The following is an 18741-nucleotide window of genomic DNA, read 5'->3' as shown; positions in this document are numbered from 1 at the left end:
GTTTAGCAGAATCAATATCCTTTTTCAAAACCCTGTCAGCTATTTATACAAAATATAAAAGAAACTGTTGAAATGATTGCTGAAAAGGCAGGAGTTCAGAACGAGCAGAAATCTGAACTGCTGCTTCTTTTTATTTTTTAAAAGAATATATACATGCAACAAAAAACAATTCAAAATGCAAATATTGAGATCACTCTGAACCTTCCGACTCCCCCCCCCCATCCTTTCCATGGATCCTAAATGATAATATTTACAACCGCATATCAATACTTTATTCTAAATTATCCGTCACTTTACAAGTGTGGTTCAAATCCTGCTAACGTTTCAACCTGCGGTCTCGTAGATAAATTAATAAACTTTTCCCGTTCCCGCTTAATGTTCTCTTCTTCTTGATTTCTGAGCTTACCGGTTAATTTTGACACGGAAAGCTGAACTTCTGAGCAGCCGTTAATAGCCATGCTCAGATTAAAACGCATGTCCGTTTCGCATGTCTGGACAGGTGTGTCTAAATGAATTTTTTTTAAGGGGTTCAAGCCTAAAATAATACAGTATGAAAGTCCAGCCAGCCCCGGTTTTTCTTTTGCAAAGCTGTTTTGCAAAGAGCCAGAATAAATGTGTTTCATAAGATGAGCCCGACTCCATCAGAAGATGTCAGCGTCACGGAGAAATTGAGGGGAACTGATTCCCAGGAAACTCTGCAAAGGGAGTGCAGTGACCCTGCTGATTCTGCTAAATGGAGTATTATGGGATGCTGCTCATCGCTAGACCAGGCAGCTGTGGGGATTATCAGAGTGCCATTCTTGGGCTCTGATTCTGCAGGTCTGACCCCCCTAAAATGGGAGCATTTGGGGATATTATTATTATTCTTACCGTGGTGCCTTGGTTCTCAAACTTAATCCATTCCAAAACCAAAGCGTTCCAAAACCAAGGCGCGCTGCTTTCCCATCGCAAGTCATGCAAAACGGGTTAATCCCTTCCAGACTTTTAAAAACAGCCATCGAACGTGAATTTTACTATCCAGCGAGACCATCGATCCACAAAACAAAAGCAACCACCAATGCACTGTAGTATAAAATAAATAAGGCAGGATTGTAGAGGATGAAAATTAAAATGAATGTTTTTTTCTTCACTGCGCTGATGATGGTCATTGTTTGGATGGGGGGCTTTCATCCATTTCCTCAGTTACACAAGGTTTCAGGCCCTTCAGATATTCTCCGAATCCCTGACTCTGCCCTCATTTTTCAGGGGTCCTGGAGCCAGATGTTTGCACCCGCTTGGCGGTCCACGGATGGGACCCGGACGAAAATGACTGGTCGACACTGGGCCTCGTGCGCCTCTTCCACAGGAGCGGTGCGTCTATGGGCGATCGAAGTCTGTGTTTATAGGCAATTTGTTCCTTCCCCTCACCCTCCAAAATGCTTTGTTGTTGTTGAGTCGTTTAGTGGTGTCCGCCTCTTCGTGACCCCCTGGACCAGAGCAGGCCAGGCCCTCCTGTCTTCCACTGCCTCCTGCAGTTTGGTCAAACTCATGCTGGTAGCTTCGAGAACACTGTCCCACCATCTCGTCCTCTGTCGTCCCCTTCTCCTTGTGCCCTCCATCTTTCCCAACATCAGGGTCTTTTCCAGGGGGTCTTCTCTTCTCCTGAGGTGGCCAAAGTCTTGGAGCCTCAGCTTCAGGATCTGTCCTTCCAGTGAGCACTCAGGGCTGATTTCCTTCAGAATGGAGAGGTTGGATCTTCTTGCAGTCCATGGGACTCTCAAGAGTCTCCTCCAGCACCAGAATTCAAAAGCATCCATTCTTCGGCCATCAGCCTTCTTGATGGTCCAGCTCTCACTTCCATACATCACTTTACTGATGTATGGCCAAATACATCATACATTTACCAAATACATTTACCAAAATGCTTTACCGATGTTAAAAAATCTCAATCACATGCAGTCTGCAGTCCGCTGGCAGTAGGAGTACAATATGGGCATGTCTTTAAGTTAACACCTTACATTAAAAACCTGAAAGTACCAAACGATCGAAGGCTTCTCAGCAAAGCCAGACTAAATGTCTTTCCTTCTGCAGTGTTGAGAGGAGTTCCCTACCAGGACAGACTTTGCCCATGTGCTCAAGACATCGATTCCATAAAACATATTTTGTTTCATTGTGCGAATGATGAGCAAGCCAGGGCTGAACTGATATTACCCTTGCTGGTACCTTTTCCAGGAAAATCAGAGGCTCACTATGTCAGGTTCCTATTGGAAGACCGGACAAACGCTAGAACATTGGCAGTGGCAAAGTTTTTATCGGTGGTTGCAAGAACCAATGAGCCCTATATTCTGAGCAAAATGCTTGTTTAATCTGGAGGTAGGCTGTCTGAATTGTGTATTGCTTTGTTACGATTTGTTGGGTCTCTGGAACATAATAAAGGTTGATGTTGATGATGTTAAAAAGATATGACAGACCAATGTATATACAATCAAAACAGAAATACAAAAAGAAAACCACGTCATCCGTTCTTCTTAATTTCCCAGCGACTTCCTGCCACGCAATCCTGTATATACTGCTTGTTTTATTTGGCGCATTCTCTTTGCAATCCCCGTTAATATCCCCTCTTATAATTCCCCGTCGTATCACAGCAGTCCTGCAAGTCCTGCCCGCCCACTTTATGTCGGTACAATAACCTTTTCAACATTTTCTTATACGTATCCCGTTTTCGAAGAAATGTTTGTTCGGTTCCCAACTTGCTTGTCCCAACGTTCATTCCCAACTTGCTTGTCGGTTTTTTTCCGCCAGCTTTGCGAACTCCAACAATTTGTTCCTGTGTTTGTGAGATTGTATAAGTCTCTGACACAATCGTAGAAGGGGATCCCCATGATATTTCCCCCGATTCATCAGAATCGGTCTTTTGGCCGTGGTCAGGGCGCGGAGAGCCCACAGGGAATTATTGTATTTTAATATCTTGTTAAATGACAAACCTAGACAGCATCTTAAAAAGCAGAGACATCACCTTGCCAACAAAGGTCCGTATAGTTAAAGCTCTGGTTTTCCTAGTATTGATGTATGGAAGTGAGAGCTGGACCATCAAGAAGGCTGATCGCCAAAGAATGGATGCTTTTGAATTCTGGTGCTGGAGGAGACTCTTGAGAGTCCCATGGACTGCAAGAAGATCCAACCTCTCCATTCGGAAGGAAATCAGCCCTGAGTGCTCACTGGAAGGACAGATCCTGAAGCTGAGGCTCCAAGACTTTGGCCACCTCATGAGAAGAGAAGATTCCCTGGAAAAGACCCTGATGTTGGGAAAGATGGAGGGCACAAGGAGAAGGGGACGACAGAGGACGAGATGGTGGGACAGTGTTCTCGAAGCTACCAGCATGAGGGAGGCAGTGGAAGACAGGAGGGCCTGGCGTGCTCTGGCCAAGGGGGTCACGAAGAGGCGGACGCGACCAAAGGACTAAACGACAACAACAACAACAAATATTTTGTTGGAAGCTGGGATCCTGCCCTCTTTATCCCACCCTCCCCTGAGTCCCTCTTCCCTCTTCCCCTCTCTTTTAGAGCCTTCCGAAGACCCCGTGCGCCCAGATGTGGCCATGCCAACGCCCACCTCTGCCGACATCCGCTGGCACCCCCCTGCCCTCCTCGCCGGCTGCCCCGGCGCGTTCCAGAAATACGTCCTCTGCTGGCACGACGAGCAAGGCGAGGAGATAGCCAGTGAGTTTGGTTGCGGCGGGAGACCCGGGTGCGAAATGCGCCTGGAGCACTGCTGAGCCGCCGAGCCGCGAGATGGGGGGTGCTCAAAGGGGGTGGCAAAGGTGGCAGGTTAAGAGGCAAGGGGGTGCCATCTGTCATGGGTACTTCGATTCCTGCCTTGCAGCGGGTTGGGCTGGATGACCCCATGAGGTCCCTTCCGACTCTCCAGTGTGTAAACCGGACTTTGGATCAAGTTCACCTGTTTGGTCGCACCGATTAAACCAAACTGTTTTAACTGGGGTTGTTTTTCTTTTTGTTGTTAAGTAATTTTTATTACTTCCCAATTACAAATATCCAATATGCGCCATATTATATTAGCCAATTCAAATACATAGCCAATTCTAAATTTTGTCCCGTGCTTCCTTTTAATTCAGCCTCCAGACTGTTGCAGAAAACCAAATACATTCTCGATAGAATCCCTTATAATGCAGCTACAATAATTAACTTTAATTCGCATTAAGACATATAATAATTTGTAAATTCGCAAGTGAAGTTCTCCGATCTTCTCTCTGGGTGAGGCTTTGATTTCTGTCAATTGCTCCTTTAATTCTTTATCAAATACAGGGGTCCCTTGGTTCTCAAATGCCTTGGTATTCAAACAACTTGGAACCCAAACACTGCAAACCCGGAAGCAAGTGTTCCGGTTTGCGACCTATTTTCGGAAGCCAAACATGCTCCGTTTTAAGTGTTACGCTGAGGTCTGTTTTTGCTATTTATTTTGCTGTTTTTGCGGCTCCTTTTTCCAACCGATATTAGTATTTTTCGTATATCATAACCTTCGTTTTTGGTTGAATCCCTTTTCAGTTTATTGTACTGTTGACTTCCTCTTCCCACTTTTTATATTAACCATTATTTTCATTTTTCCGCCCGTAGCTTACGAGGTCAGCGCCTCCGAGACTCGCTTCACCATCTCAGACCTGCAGCCCAATACCACTTACCGGGTCGGAGTCGAGGTTTTGACCGCCGGGAGCGACGGCCGCTGCCGAAACCTTGTCGCCTTTCGAACCCGCCCCGCAGGTCTCTGCAACCCCCCTGTGAAATGTCTCCTCTTTGGGTGCCGGTGATAGACTGTCCTCTTCTTCCTCCTCCTCCTTCCTGCTCTTCCTCCCATAACCCTCATCTCAAGGCCAAGGGTTCAAGCCAAAGGGGGTTGGGCTAGATGACCGCATGGGGTCCCTTCCTAGAATTTGGTGTTTTTTAAGAATTCCTCCTCTGTCTCCCTACCAGATCCCAAGAAGACGACTCTGACGCTTAGCTTCCTCCTTCTGGGTCTCGTCGGAGGGGCCTTGGTTGCCGCCAGCGCCGTCCACATTTGCAAAAAGAGGTGGGGGTGCAGGAAAAGCTTGGAAAATATATTGGGGGGCTTTCCTGGCAAGATGGACGCCGCATGCATTTCCCCCCAGTTTCCAAATCTCCCCAAATCAGGGGTGCTTAAAAGCTGCGCCGCAATTTCAAAAAATAGTATTTTAGTTCCGCACATGAAATCTAGCTTTGCTTGGTAATCTGTAGTTCTTTTTTGCTTAAAAAAATAATGTTTAGGGGTCCTCTCATTTTGAAAAATCACCGTTTTATAGTTCAAATTGGGGGGGAAATAAATACAGCACATGGACAAAAAGGCAAAGATTGGCAAAATGTTTAGGGATGTGAGCGAAATTGCTCCGAAATCAGGGGGGAAAACCAACGTTGCGGTGATGTTAATATTTGCCGTTCTTATTATTCAGCCTTTGCAGAAATCAAAATCCTGGGTTGTTTTTCCCCTGCGGCGGTTTCTGTGCTTCTTTGCCTGGCAAGAGAAATCACAAGCCCCCGAAATAAAAGCAGATTTGAATCCCTTACACACCCCAAAACATATTTCTAAGACGCCTCGCTGAAGGAATTTGCAAAAAAATAATAATCTCGTCCCCTAAAACCACACCTGTTCCTAAGCCCTGGGGGGTGGCACCACCTCTGCATATAGGCAAACCGGCCTGTTTCAACTTTGCTGTTAACCTGCGGAACTCCCTGCCACAAGGGGCCGCCAACCTCGAATAGCTTCGGAAAAGGACCGGGCCAATTCATGGAGGAGGAAAGGGCTAAGGATGACTATTATAGCCAGGATCCTGGCTGTGTGTTCTCCTCCTGCGTCGGAGGCAGTAAACACGTTCGAATCCTAGTCGCCGGAAAACGGAGAGAGTCGCTCCTGTGTTCGAATCCCGCATGCCGCTTTCCCGAAACACTTTTTCCTAAAAACGGGTCCCCTTTGGTTTTTCTTACATCCTGATGGAGCCTCCAGCTCCAGGCACAGTCTATCTGGACGCAGAGCTCCAGAAAAACCTCTTTCCTCCTTCTTCCCTCTCCTGCCACAGGGTGAAGGAAGTTCTGTGCCCGCCCTTGCCAGACCCGGCCGACACGGAAGCCGTCAAGATCCTCGCCGGATCCTCACCGGGGCAGGTGAGTCTCTGCGAAATGGGAGCAATCGGTTGTCACTCTGGGTTCAAACTGCATCTCTGGAATGGGGAGGAGAGCTCTTGATGGCTGAGGCTCTCTCTCTCTGCCCTCTGGGGTGAGACGCCCGCCTGGGTCAGGAGAGGGGACACGGGTGCGAGACACAGCTGTGGGCAGCGGGAGGGGGGCATGGGGGTGCGATCGCCCCGGGTGTCATGCCTAGGAGGGGTGACAAAATCCCCCCGGGCGGATTGGCATGGCGGCACTAGCAAACCCGGGTGTATTTTCACGATTGGCACAATTGTCATCGTGAAAATCTGCCCACTGGTCGGGCAAATCTGCCCAGCGATCAGCCTGGCGCCCCCCACTGGCAGACAGTTTTTGCACCCCCTCTGTGGGCGATACTTGCATCCCTGGCGCGCGGTTTTATGTGACTGGCGCGGTCGCTGTCGTGAAAATCTGCCCGCCGATCGCAAAATTTGCATGATCACCGCCGGATTTGCACTCGCGGCCGAAAAAGAAAATCTCAGTAACTCTGGTCAACGTTCCCGAAAATTGCAATGTGTGTGTGGTGTGTGACAAAAATAAATTCGCACCTGGTACCCCTTGACCTCGCTACGCCTCTGGGCAGTGGTGCAATTTACGCCCGGCTCACCCCGAACCCCAATCTTCTTCTCCCCAGGTGCAAACACGGCAGGGCTTCGTGCAGCCCCTGGAGTCCAGCAGCCCCACGGAACCCCTCGTTCTCGAACCCAGGTCTCCGTCCAAAGAGGACCCGGCTGCTGGCACCGCACCAGACTTTCCGGCCCTGGCCAACCCCGCCGAAGAGACCCTCTTGCCCAAGGAGGACCAGCCGGGCTCGGGGGACCCCCTGCCCTCCGAGTACAAGAGTCAGGGGTTCCTGAGCCCCATGGAGGACGAGCGGCAAGGCAGGGGGGCTGGACGTCTGCAATGAGGCGGGCGCCGCCGGCCGCTCGCTGGCACCCCCGGAATGGTGCGGTCAGTGCCGCCAGGGGGCAAGATGGCATTAGGGGGGCAGAGGGAAGGGGCTGTTCTTCGCCGGTTCTCATGCCCCCCATGTCCAGGGGGGCAGGAAACGAGGGAAGCGCTTTGGGGAAGGTTTGACCAAGCGGGAAAGGAAGAGGCCGAGGCAAAGTGGTCGGAATCGAGGATTTTGAGTCTGTTGGAAATGTAAAGAGAAAGAGGGAACATTTTCTCACATGTGGTGGGAATGTAAAAAAAGGTGAAATGCTTCTGGGAGATGATATATAATGAGATGAAAAAAATGTTGAAATATACATTTATAAAGAAGCCAGAAGCATTTTTATTGGGCATTGTGGGGAGTGATATAAATCGAAAGGAATGTAAGCTCTTTTTATATGCAATAACAGCAGCAAGAATATTATTGGCCCAAAAATGGAAGCAAGAAGAATTACCGACGATTGAAGAATGGAGGGTGACTAACAGGAATTTGTGAAGATCAGACGACGTTTGTAGGGTTGCAAGAAGTTCTGTGAGGAGTATTATTGAAAGTATTTCAAAAATGGAGAAGGGGAAGGATGATTTGTTAAGAGATGTAAAGGCAATATAAAGCTAAGAAATGCACAAGAAGTGGTTAAAGCGGTGGATCATCAGAGGTGCTGATGGAAGTCTAAAAAGATTGTATAAGTGATAAGTTTTGTGGTACATTTTGTAATTTATATGTTAAAATCAATAAAAATTAATAAAAATCAATTAAAACTTATTAGGATTTTGACCCGGTTCTGCTGTCATGGGAAAATGCCCTCCGGTCCGTTGCCAGAGGCAGTGGTGGCATAGCGGTTAGAGCGCCGTGTCCTGGGTTCGAATCCTCGCTCTGGCACAGAACTCGGCCCTTTATCCAGAACCGCGAGGACTGGGACCTTGTGTTCTTTTTCAGGGCGGCAAGAGGGTGCATCGAAGCAGCGCGGCGGAGCGGTTAGCGCGTCAGGCTAGGGCCCGGGTTCAAATCTTGCAGTGTGAGCTCAGGGACAGGTCGGCGTCTCTCTCGGCTTAACTTGGCAGGGTTGTTTTTTGGGGGGTCGAAGGAGGAAGGCGGGGAGAAGCCTGCCTGCCAACTTTTGGAGGAAAAGGTAGAATTGAGACACGTTCCTACCTCTGAGACCCCTCTACCCTCTTCATAGCTCTGTGGCCCCTGTACCCCTTTCCTGCCTCTGAGACCCCTCTACCCTCTTCATAGCTCTGTGGCCCCTCTATCCCTTTCCTGCCTCTGAGACCCCTCTACCCTCTTCATAGCTCTGTGGCCCCTCTACCCCTTTCCTACCCCTGAGACCCCTCTACCCTCTTCATAGCTCTGTGGCCCCTCTACCCCTTTCCTGCCTCTGAGGCCCCTCTACCCTCTTCATAGCTCTGTGGCCCCTCTACCCCTTTCCTGCCTCTGAGACCCCTCTACCCTCTTCATAGCTCTGTGGCCCCTCTATCCCTTTCCTGCCTCTGAGACCCCTCTACCCTCTTCATAGCTCTGTGGCCCCTTGTCAGGGGTTTAGGTGCAGAGGCACGGGCAAGGGAGGAAACAGAGAGCGAAGGGGAGGAGACAGAGGAAAGGATGAGTGATGACGACGACCCGAGATCTCCCAGTCTTTCCAGTGAATCAGAGGATTCACAGAAAGGAGCACCAGTGGCCAGGGCAAGGGGGGCGTCTAGGGAGGCACCCCAGGAAGATAGAGCCAGAGGAGACTCAGGGGGGAGCAGCTGGAAATCGGGACCAGCGTCACCGCCAGGAAGCAGGGAAGAGGAAAGGAGCCAGGAGGGAAGCGCTGGCAGCTCACCACAGGAGGGAGGGCAGGAGTCAGGAGTGGCCACACCTCCATCGGGGAGCGAAGAAACGGTTAAGAGGAAAGTGGAAGGTTGGGCGCGCGCGCCAAGTTCAAATGCAGAGGAAGGCGGCGCAGTGAGCAGCCCCGAAAGGGAACCGGGTCCTAAAGCCCGGCGCAAGGAGGCAGAAGGGTCTGGGTCAGCGTCAGAAGAATCCCGGAAGGAAGAAGCCCCGGGGGGTAGAGGGACCCAGAGGAGGACAGTCAGGAGGAAAAGGTAGAGCAAGGCTAGGATATTAAGTTGGTGCGCACGGGGCGGAGACTCAGACGGAGCCTCGCCGATCTAGCTAGTAGACGTAGAGTTGCAGACAGCAGCGTGAGAATGGAAACTGTAATTCAATAAAGACTTTTACTTAATGACCGCTGGCTAGCGTGATCCTCTGTGAGCTAGGATCTTGAAGCAGCTCTGACAGTAGGCTCCGTCTCTACATTGTGGGCATCTGCAGCCTCGAGGAGAGGAGAGAAACAGGCGCCCACTAGCGAGCTCACGAACGGCAGGAGACATGACGGCTGAGCAGCAGATAGAGGACCTCAGAAAAGCAGTGGCACAACTGAACGCCGAGGTTCTCGCATCCAGGAAGAGAGAGGACGAGGCAGCTGCCGCCTGCAGGGATCTCCAGGTCAGGTTAGACGTACTGGCAAAGCAACCACCCCGGCAGGAGGGAATTGGGTTGGCGAGACGGACAGGCGGGCTGCTCTCTCACTTCGATGGGAACCTGCAACAGTATCCCAACTTTAGAGCCGACGTACTGTGCGCACTGCAACTGTTGCATAAAGACTTTAGAGATGAACAGGAGAGAGTGGGGTTCATCATGTCCCATCTGCATGGGGAGGCGAAAGCATGGTTGCGCAATTTATGGAGAGATAACGATCCGGCGCTCCAGAATGCGGATGCCTTTATTAAAGCGATGGATGGGTGTTTCTTATCAAGTATTGACATTGATCTTGCACGGAAGGAGGTGCATGGGCTGAGACAAGGGAGGGCCAGCGTCAGACAGTATCATGCACGCTTTTTCGCCTTGGTCAGCGCCCTGGAATGGGACAGAGATTCGGCTCCTGTAAGAGACCTCTTTTGGGAGGGACTGCACAACTCGATTAAAGATGAGATAGCGAGGGGGGAGAGACCCCGAACCACCCAGGAGGTCGTTCAGAGGGCACTGGCCGTGGGGGTGAGGCTGGAAGGACGTCCGTGGAGCAAGGACGAAGGACGTGGAGGGCGCGAACCAGCCGGGGGCCCCTCCTTCTTTCCCAGAGAAGCAGCGCGAACGCAATCCACGCCTCCGCCAGGAGGAGGAGCCGAACCTATGGAGGTTGGAGGTGCAAGGGCTCAGTCAGCAACCAGAGCCCTAGCACCGGCAGCAGTGAAGGCGAAGCCTCCTAGAGGGACCAGGAAGTGTTACGTCTGTGAGCAGCCAGGGCATATGGCGAAAGAGTGTCCCCAGAGGCCCCACAAGCTTACTGCAGCCTCAGCAATGGTGACTGCAGCAACGCAGCAGGGAGGACCACAGCAGGGAAACGACAATGTCTGGCTGGAGGAAGAGGCACTGGGGCCCAGCCAGACGTGTTAGTGACGCAGTCCCCAGAAATTTTACAGCCAGTGAACCCCCTCCCGCCCAAACCAGTAGTGAGGCTCACAGCATCTCTCCAGCTGCCCAATGGAATCACCATGGACGTGCCAATCACCATCGACTCCGGCAGCAACGCGGACTTTATAGGGCAGGAATTTGTCGACAGGCACGCTGTGCAGTTGCTGCCGGCCACACTGCCCCTGCAGGTTGTCACGGTGGATGGCAGGGAGCTGCTAGGGGGGCAAGTGGTGAAGCAGACGCCACCAATGGTGATGCGACTTGGGAATCACAGGGAAGTCATCAGCTTCAACGTCACTCAACTGTCTGACACGCCCCAAAAAAGACTCGTAGTGGATTACAGGATTTTGAACAGTGTGACCAAGCCGTCGGACTTCCCCATGCCCCGCATCGACGACCTCCTGGCGAAGGTACGGAAAGGAAAGGTGTTCACCAAGTTGGACCTGCGGGGGGCGTACAACCTCATTCGCATGCGGGAAGGTGATGAGTGGAAGACAGCCATGTTCACGCCACTGGGTACCTACGAATACAGAGTTATGCCTTTTGGACTACAAAATGGCGCTCACGTTTTTCAAGCATTTATGCATCACGTGTTGGCGGGACTTCTCTACAAGACGTGCGTCTGTTTCTTGGATGACATCCTGATCTTTTCGGAGTCGCAGCAAGAACATGACAAGCACGTCAAGGAAGTGCTGGGCAGGCTACAGCAACACAGGCTCTACGCCAAGCTGGAGAAGTGCCAATTTGACGTGCCGGAGGTGGATTTTCTGGGCTACAAGCTGTCTGCCAAAGGGCTCGCCATGGACAGCGCCAAGGTTCGAGCAGTGTTGGATTGGAAAAGCCCACGCAACCGAAAGGAGGTCCAACGGTTTGTCGGCTTTGCGAACTTCTATCGCAAGTTTATCAAGGGCTTCGCGATGCAGACGGCGGCCATCACGGACACCCTTAGCTCCAAGAAGAAGAAGTTCATCTGGACAGAGCAGGCGGAGCAGTCCTTTCAGGCCCTCAAGCGTCTCTTCGCGTCGGAAGAGCAGCTGCTTCATGTCAACCCCAGCATGCCGATGAGGGTGGAGACAGACGCTTCGGACAGAGCAGTGGGGGCGGTCCTGCTGCAGAAGGACCCGCAGGGCGTGTGGCGGCCGGGAGCGTTTTACTCCAGGAAGCTCAGCAAGTCCGAGCAGAACTACACCATATGGGACAGGGAGTTGCTGGCCATTCATGCAGCGTTCAAGGCGTGGAGGCACTTTCTGATCGGCGCCAAGCACACGGTGCAGGTTTGCACGGACCACAAGAATCTGGAACACTGGCGCACGGCACAGTTCCTGAACCAGAGGCAGATACGTTGGGCTGAGTTCTTTGCGGACTTCGACTTCCGAATAGAGTATGTCCCGGGGGACACCAACATCATGGCAGACGCTCTCTCCCGCAAGCCACAGTATCTGGAGGACGCAACACCAGCGGCCGCCATGCACATCTTTGCACCGACAGTGTGGGCGTGCGCCGCGGCGACCGTGGACCTAGAGGCGGTGCGGCGAGCGTTGCAGGGGGACTCTTTCGCACAAACGAAGATGGCAGAGGTGCGAGGGGGCAAGGCAGCGGCCGACGGTTTCCAGCTACGAGATGGCTTGCTCATCCGTAAAGGGGCCATCTACGTGCCGGGTGACGAACTTCGAGCCAAGGTGCTACAGCAGCTGCACGACGCACCCACGGCCGGGCACTTTGGCAAGGAGAAGACGGTGGAATTAGTAGCCAGGGATTTCTGGTGGCCTGGAATGAGAGGGGAGGTCGCAGACTACGTAGCGAGGTGTGACACCTGCCAGAGGGCAAAGCCGGTGCACAAACCGCCGGCTGGACTGTTGGAGCCGCTGCAAACTCCGGTCGAACCTTGGGAAAGGGTGGCTCTGGACTTTGTCACGGATCTGCCCAGCTCAAGGGGCAAGACGGCAGTGTTGGTGGTGGTGGACCTGTTCTCCAAGATGGCGCATTTCATTCCGTGTGCTAAGGTGGCCACGGCGGAGCAAACCGCCAAACTGTTCATAGACCACGTGTTCAAGGTTCACGGTCTGCCACGGTCTATTCTGTCCGACCGCGGGCGGCAGTTCATCTCGAACTTCTGGCAGAAACTGATGGGCTTCCTAAACGTCAAGATCAATCTGGCGTCGGCGAGACACCCGCAGACCAACGGGCAAGCGGAGCGAGCCAATGCCATCATGCAGCAGTACCTGAGATGTTATGCAAACCAACAGCCTGCGACGTGGGTGGATTACCTGCCGCTTGCAGAGTTTGCCTACAACAACACGAAGCACGTATCCACGGGCGTCACGCCGTTCTTCGCCAACAACGGGCGGCACCCTAGAACCTTTCCGGGACTGGAATGCAGGGGAGAAGGGGAGCCGCAGTCAGCAGATGCGTTCGCGTCGGAGCTGCAGGAAGTCCACGATCAGCTGCGGCGCCACCTGGAGCTGGCTAAACACGCATACAAGGTACAAGCGGACAAACACAGGAGGGTTGGCGAAGAGCTCCACGTGGGAGACTGGGTCTGGTTAGCAGCCCACGCAGTGCCGGCCAGGTCGTTGGCCAAGAAGAAACTAGGGCATAAACAACTGGGGCCCTACCAAGTCGAAGAGCAGGTCAACCCGGTGGCTTTCAGGCTGGCGCTTCCGGAGGGTTCCAGAATGCATCCGGTGTTCCACAGATCGGTGCTCACTCCCTACAAGGCACCGCACAGGTTCCAGGAACCCGGAACGGCGCCGAGTCCGCTCAGAGAAGGAACGGGGCACGCGGGAGTGGCACAGGAGGAGCGCATCAACGAAGTCACGGAGATTTTGGACTCCAGATGGGGGGAAGAGGGAGTAGAATACTTTCTCGCCAGGGAGGGCACCCCGGCCAGTGCGAACAGCTGGGTGCCGGGCTACGCTTTAGACGAACCTCTGCTCAAAGACGAGTTTCATGCCCTCTTCCCACATAGACCTATGCCAGCAGACTTTTTCGACGACTGGCTTTTCACGCCCACGCTTTCGGACAGCACGTTCAGGGGGTTCGACTCGGACGAGGAACCAACACGAGACGTCCGTTCCCCGGAGGGGTCACCCTCGGGATCTGTCTCAGAACCCTCGTATTGGTGGGACGATAGGCCGGAGGAGCAGTTCCGCAGGAAGTGGCTGGACTGTTCCGGCCGAGCAACGCCGCCTGGAGGAAGTGCGGGAGAGACGGACATGGACATTTTCGGGGACGACCCTGGTTTCGAGCACGGCGGCACAGAGATGGAAGAGGAGGTGACTGTCGTCAACGAGAGCAGAGAGGAAGACCTGGAAGAGTTCCGCTGGAGGCCTGCCACGGGAAGCGACCGATATCCGACGTTCGTCCCTTTGCAACAGCAGCCCCCAGCTCCAGCACCGGAAGGAGGGGAGGGGGGACTGGGGGGCTTCGAGGGGGGGATGGATGTCAGGGGTTTAGGTGCAGAGGCACGGGCAAGGGAGGAAACAGAGAGCGAAGGGGAGGAGACAGAGGAAAGGATGAGTGATGACGACGACCCGAGATCTCCCAGTCTTTCCAGTGAATCAGAGGATTCACAGAAAGGAGCACCAGTGGCCAGGGCAAGGGGGGCGTCTAGGGAGGCACCCCAGGAAGATAGAGCCAGAGGAGACTCAGGGGGGAGCAGCTGGAAATCGGGACCAGCGTCACCGCCAGGAAGCAGGGAAGAGGAAAGGAGCCAGGAGGGAAGCGCTGGCAGCTCACCACAGGAGGGAGGGCAGGAGTCAGGAGTGGCCACACCTCCATCGGGGAGCGAAGAAACGGTTAAGAGGAAAGTGGAAGGTTGGGCGCGCGCGCCAAGTTCAAATGCAGAGGAAGGCGGCGCAGTGAGCAGCCCCGAAAGGGAACCGGGTCCTAAAGCCCGGCGCAAGGAGGCAGAAGGGTCTGGGTCAGCGTCAGAAGAATCCCGGAAGGAAGAAGCCCCGGGGGGTAGAGGGACCCAGAGGAGGACAGTCAGGAGGAAAAGGTAGAGCAAGGCTAGGATATTAAGTTGGTGCGCACGGGGCGGAGACTCAGACGGAGCCTCGCCGATCTAGCTAGTAGACGTAGAGTTGCAGACAGCAGCGTGAGAATGGAAACTGTAATTCAATAAAGACTTTTACTTAATGACCGCTGGCTAGCGTGATCCTCTGTGAGCTAGGATCTTGAAGCAGCTCTGACACCCCTCTATCCCTTTCCTGCCTCTGAGACCCCTCTACCCTCTTCATAGCTCTGTGGCCCCTCTACCCCTTTCCTGCCTCTGAGACCCCTCTACCCTCTTCATAGCTCTGTGGCCCCTCTACCCCTTTCCTACCCCTGAGACCCCTCTACCCTCTTCATAGCTCTGTGGCCCCTCTACCCCTTTCCTGCCTCTGAGACCCCTCTACCCTCTTCATAGCTCTGTGGCCCCTCTACCCCTTTCCTGCCTCTGAGGCCCCTCTACCCTCTTCATAGCTCTGTGGCCCCTCTATCCCTTTCCTGCCCCTGAGACCCCTCTACCCTCTTCATAGCTCTGTGGCCCCTCTATCCCTTTCCTACCCCTGAGACCCCTCTACCCTCTTCATAGCTCTGTGGCCCCTGTACCCCTTTCCTACCCCTGAGACCCCTCTACCCTCTTCATAGCTCTGTGGCCCCTCTACCCCTTTCCTGCCTCTGAGGCCCCTCTACCCTCTTCATAGCTCTGTGGCCCCTCTACCCCTTTCCTGCCTCTGAGACCCCTCTACCCTCTTCATAGCTCTGTGGCCCCTCTATCCCTTTCCTGCCTCTGAGACCCCTCTACCCTCTTCATAGCTCTGTGGCCCCTCTATCCCTTTCCTGCCTCTGAGACCCCTCTACCCTCTTCATAGCTCTGTGGCCCCTCTACCCCTTTCCTGCCTCTGAGACCCCTCTACCCTCTTCATAGCTCTGTGGCCCCTCTACCCCTTTCCTACCCCTGAGACCCCTCTACCCTCTTCATAGCTCTGTGGCCCCTCTATCCCTTTCCTGCCTCTGAGACCCCTCTACCCTCTTCATAGCTCTGTGGCCCCTCTACCCCTTTCCTGCCTCTGAGGCCCCTCTACCCTCTTCATAGCTCTGTGGCCCCTCTATCCCTTTCCTGCCCCTGAGACCCCTCTACCCTCTTCATAGCTCTGTGGCCCCTCTATCCCTTTCCTACCCCTGAGACCCCTTTACCCTCTTCATAGCTCTGTGGCCCCTCTACCCCTTTCCTGCCTCTGAGACCCCTCTACCCTCTTCATAGCTCTGTGGCCCCTGTACCCCTTTCCTACCCCTGAGACCCCTCTACCCTCTTCATAGCTCTGTGGCCCCTCTACCCCTTTCCTGCCTCTGAGACCCCTCTACCCTCTTCATAGCTCTGTGGCCCCTCTACCCCTTTCCTGCCTCTGAGACCCCTCTACCCTCTTCATAGCTCTGTGGCCCCTCTATCCCTTTCCTGCCTCTGAGACCCCTCTACCCTCTTCATAGCTCTGTGGCCCCTCTACCCCGTTCCTACCTCTGAGACCCCTCTACCCTCTTCATAGCTCTGTGGCCCCTGTACCCCTTTCCTACCCCTGAGACCCCTCTACCCTCTTCATAGCTCTGTGGCCCCTCTATCCCTTTCCTGCCTCTGAGACCCCTCTACCCTCTTCATAGCTCTGTGGCCCCTCTATCCCTTTCCTACCCCTGAGACCCCTCTACCCTCTTCATAGCTCTGTGGCCCCTCTACCCCTTTCCTGCCTCTGAGGCCCCTCTACCCTCTTCATAGCTCTGTGGCCCCTCTATCCCTTTCCTGCCTCTGAGACCCCTCTACCCTCTTCATAGCTCTGTGGCCCCTCTACCCCTTTCCTACCCCTGAGACCCCTCTACCCTCTTCATAGCTCTGTGGCCCCTGTACCCCTTTCCTACCCCTGAGACCCCTCTACCCTCTTCATAGCTCTGTGGCCCCTCTATCCCTTTCCTACCCCTGAGACCCCTCTACCCTCTTCATAGCTCTGTGGCCCCTCTACCCCTTTCCTGCCTCTGAGGCCCCTCTACCCTCTTCATAGCTCTGTGGCCCCTCTATCCCTTTCCTGCCTCTGAGACCCCTCTACCCTCTTCATAGCTCTGTGGCCCCTCTATCCCTTTCCTACCCCTGAGACCCCTCTACCCTCTTCATAGCTCTGTGGCCCCTCTACCCCTTTCCTGCCTCTGAGACCCCTCTACCCTCTTCATAGCTCTGTGGCCCCTGTACCCCTTTCCTACCCCTGAGACCCCTCTACCCTCTTCATAGCTCTGTGGCCCCTCTACCCCTTTCCTGCCTCTGAGACCCCTCTACCCTCTTCATAGCTCTGTGGCCCCTCTACCCCTTTCCTGCCTCTGAGACCCCTCTACCCTCTTCATAGCTCTGTGGCCCCTCTACCCCTTTCCTACCCCTGATACCCCTCTACCCTCTTCATAGCTCTGTGGCCCCTCTATCCCTTTCCTGCCTCTGAGACCCCTCTACCCTCTTCATAGCTCTGTGGCCCCTCTACCCCTTTCCTGCCTCTGAGGCCCCTCTACCCTCTTCATAGCTCTGTGGCCCCTCTATCCCTTTCCTGCCCCTGAGACCCCTCTACCCTCTTCATAGCTCTGTGGCCCCTCTATCCCTTTCCTACCCCTGAGACCCCTCTACCCTCTTCATAGCTCTGTGGCCCCTCTACCCCTTTCCTGCCTCTGAGACCCCTCTACCCTCTTCATAGCTCTGTGGCCCCTGTACCCCTTTCCTACCCCTGAGACCCCTCTACCCTCTTCATAGCTCTGTGGCCCCTCTACCCCTTTCCTGCCTCTGAGACCCCTCTACCCTCTTCATAGCTCTGTGGCCCCTCTACCCCTTTCCTGCCTCTGAGACCCCTCTACCCTCTTCATAGCTCTGTGGCCCCTCTATCCCTTTCCTGCCTCTGAGACCCCTCTACCCTCTTCATAGCTCTGTGGCCCCTCTACCCCGTTCCTACCTCTGAGACCCCTCTACCCTCTTCATAGCTCTGTGGCCCCTGTACCCCTTTCCTACCCCTGAGACCCCTCTACCCTCTTCATAGCTCTGTGGCCCCTCTATCCCTTTCCTGCCTCTGAGACCCCTCTACCCTCTTCATAGCTCTGTGGCCCCTCTATCCCTTTCCTACCCCTGAGACCCCTCTACCCTCTTCATAGCTCTGTGGCCCCTCTACCCCTTTCCTGCCTCTGAGACCCCTCTACCCTCTTCATAGCTCTGTGGCCCCTCTATCCCTTTCCTGCCTCTGAGACCCCTCTACCCTCTTCATAGCTCTGTGGCCCCTCTATCCCTTTCCTACCCCTGAGACCCCTCTACCCTCTTCATAGCTCTGTGGCCCCTCTACCCCTTTCCTGCCTCTGAGGCCCCTCTACCCTCTTCATAGCTCTGTGGCCCCTCTATCCCTTTCCTGCCTCTGAGACCCCTCTACCCTCTTCATAGCTCTGTGGCCCCTCTATCCCTTTCCTACCCCTGAGACCCCTCTACCCTCTTCATAGCTCTGTGGCCCCTGTACCCCTTTCCTACCCCTGAGACCCCTCTACCCTCTTCATAGCTCTGTGGCCCCTCTATCCCTTTCCTACCCCTGAGACCCCTCTACCCTCTTCATAGCTCTGTGGCCCCTCTACCCCTTTCCTGCCTCTGAGGCCCCTCTACCCTCTTCATAGCTCTGTGGCCCCTCTACCCCTTTCCTGCCTCTGAGACCCCTCTACCCTCTTCATAGCTCTGTGGCCCCTGTACCCCTTTCCTGCCTCTGAGACCCCTCTACCCTCTTCATAGCTCTGTGGCCCCCCTACCCCTTTCCTGCCTCTGAGACCCCTCTACCCTCTTCATAGCTCTGTGGCCCCTCTACCCCTTTCCTGCCTCTGAGACCCCTCTACCCTCTTCATAGCTCTGTGGCCCCTGTACCCCTTTCCTGCCTCTGAGACCCCTCTACCCTCTTCATAGCTCTGTGGCCCCCCTACCCCTTTCCTGCCTCTGAGACCCCTCTACCCTCTTCATAGCTCTGTGGCCCCTCTATCCCTTTCCTGCCTCTGAGACCCCTCTACCCTCTTCATAGCTCTGTGGCCCCTCTACCCCGTTCCTACCTCTGAGACCCCTCTACCCTCTTCATAGCTCTGTGGCCCCTGTACCCCTTTCCTACCCCTGA

The 18741-nt window shown here is 54.1% G+C and overlaps 1 protein-coding gene and 1 long non-coding RNA gene across 2 annotated transcripts in view; both read left to right on the top strand.

The window, feature by feature from the left end:
• Positions 1-1224: 1224 nt before the first annotated feature.
• LOC308577667 (interleukin-12 receptor subunit beta-1-like) lies at positions 1225-7346 on the top strand. The gene is made up of 6 exons (XM_081178057.1): positions 1225-1350; positions 3544-3699; positions 4612-4755; positions 4966-5062; positions 6084-6168; positions 6845-7346. The coding sequence occupies exons 2-6, from the start codon at positions 3579-3581 to the stop codon at positions 7115-7117; spliced, it is 720 nt and encodes a 239-aa protein (XP_081034183.1). The 5' UTR covers positions 1225-1350; positions 3544-3578; the 3' UTR covers positions 7118-7346.
• LOC308577789 overlaps positions 3017-18741 on the top strand; it is a 166552-nt gene continuing 150827 nt past the window's right edge. Inside the window, exon 1 of the long non-coding RNA XR_014003688.1 lies at positions 3017-3410. This is a non-coding gene — a long non-coding RNA (uncharacterized lncRNA). The remainder of the gene's footprint in view (positions 3411-18741) is intronic.

This window comes from Podarcis bocagei (genome assembly GCF_964188305.1).
Source record: "Podarcis bocagei genome assembly, chromosome: 18".
NCBI classification, from domain to species: Eukaryota; Metazoa; Chordata; class Lepidosauria; order Squamata; family Lacertidae; genus Podarcis; species Podarcis bocagei.
Note: the sequence above shows the minus strand (reverse complement) of the source record. Positions and strands in the feature narration are given on the sequence as shown.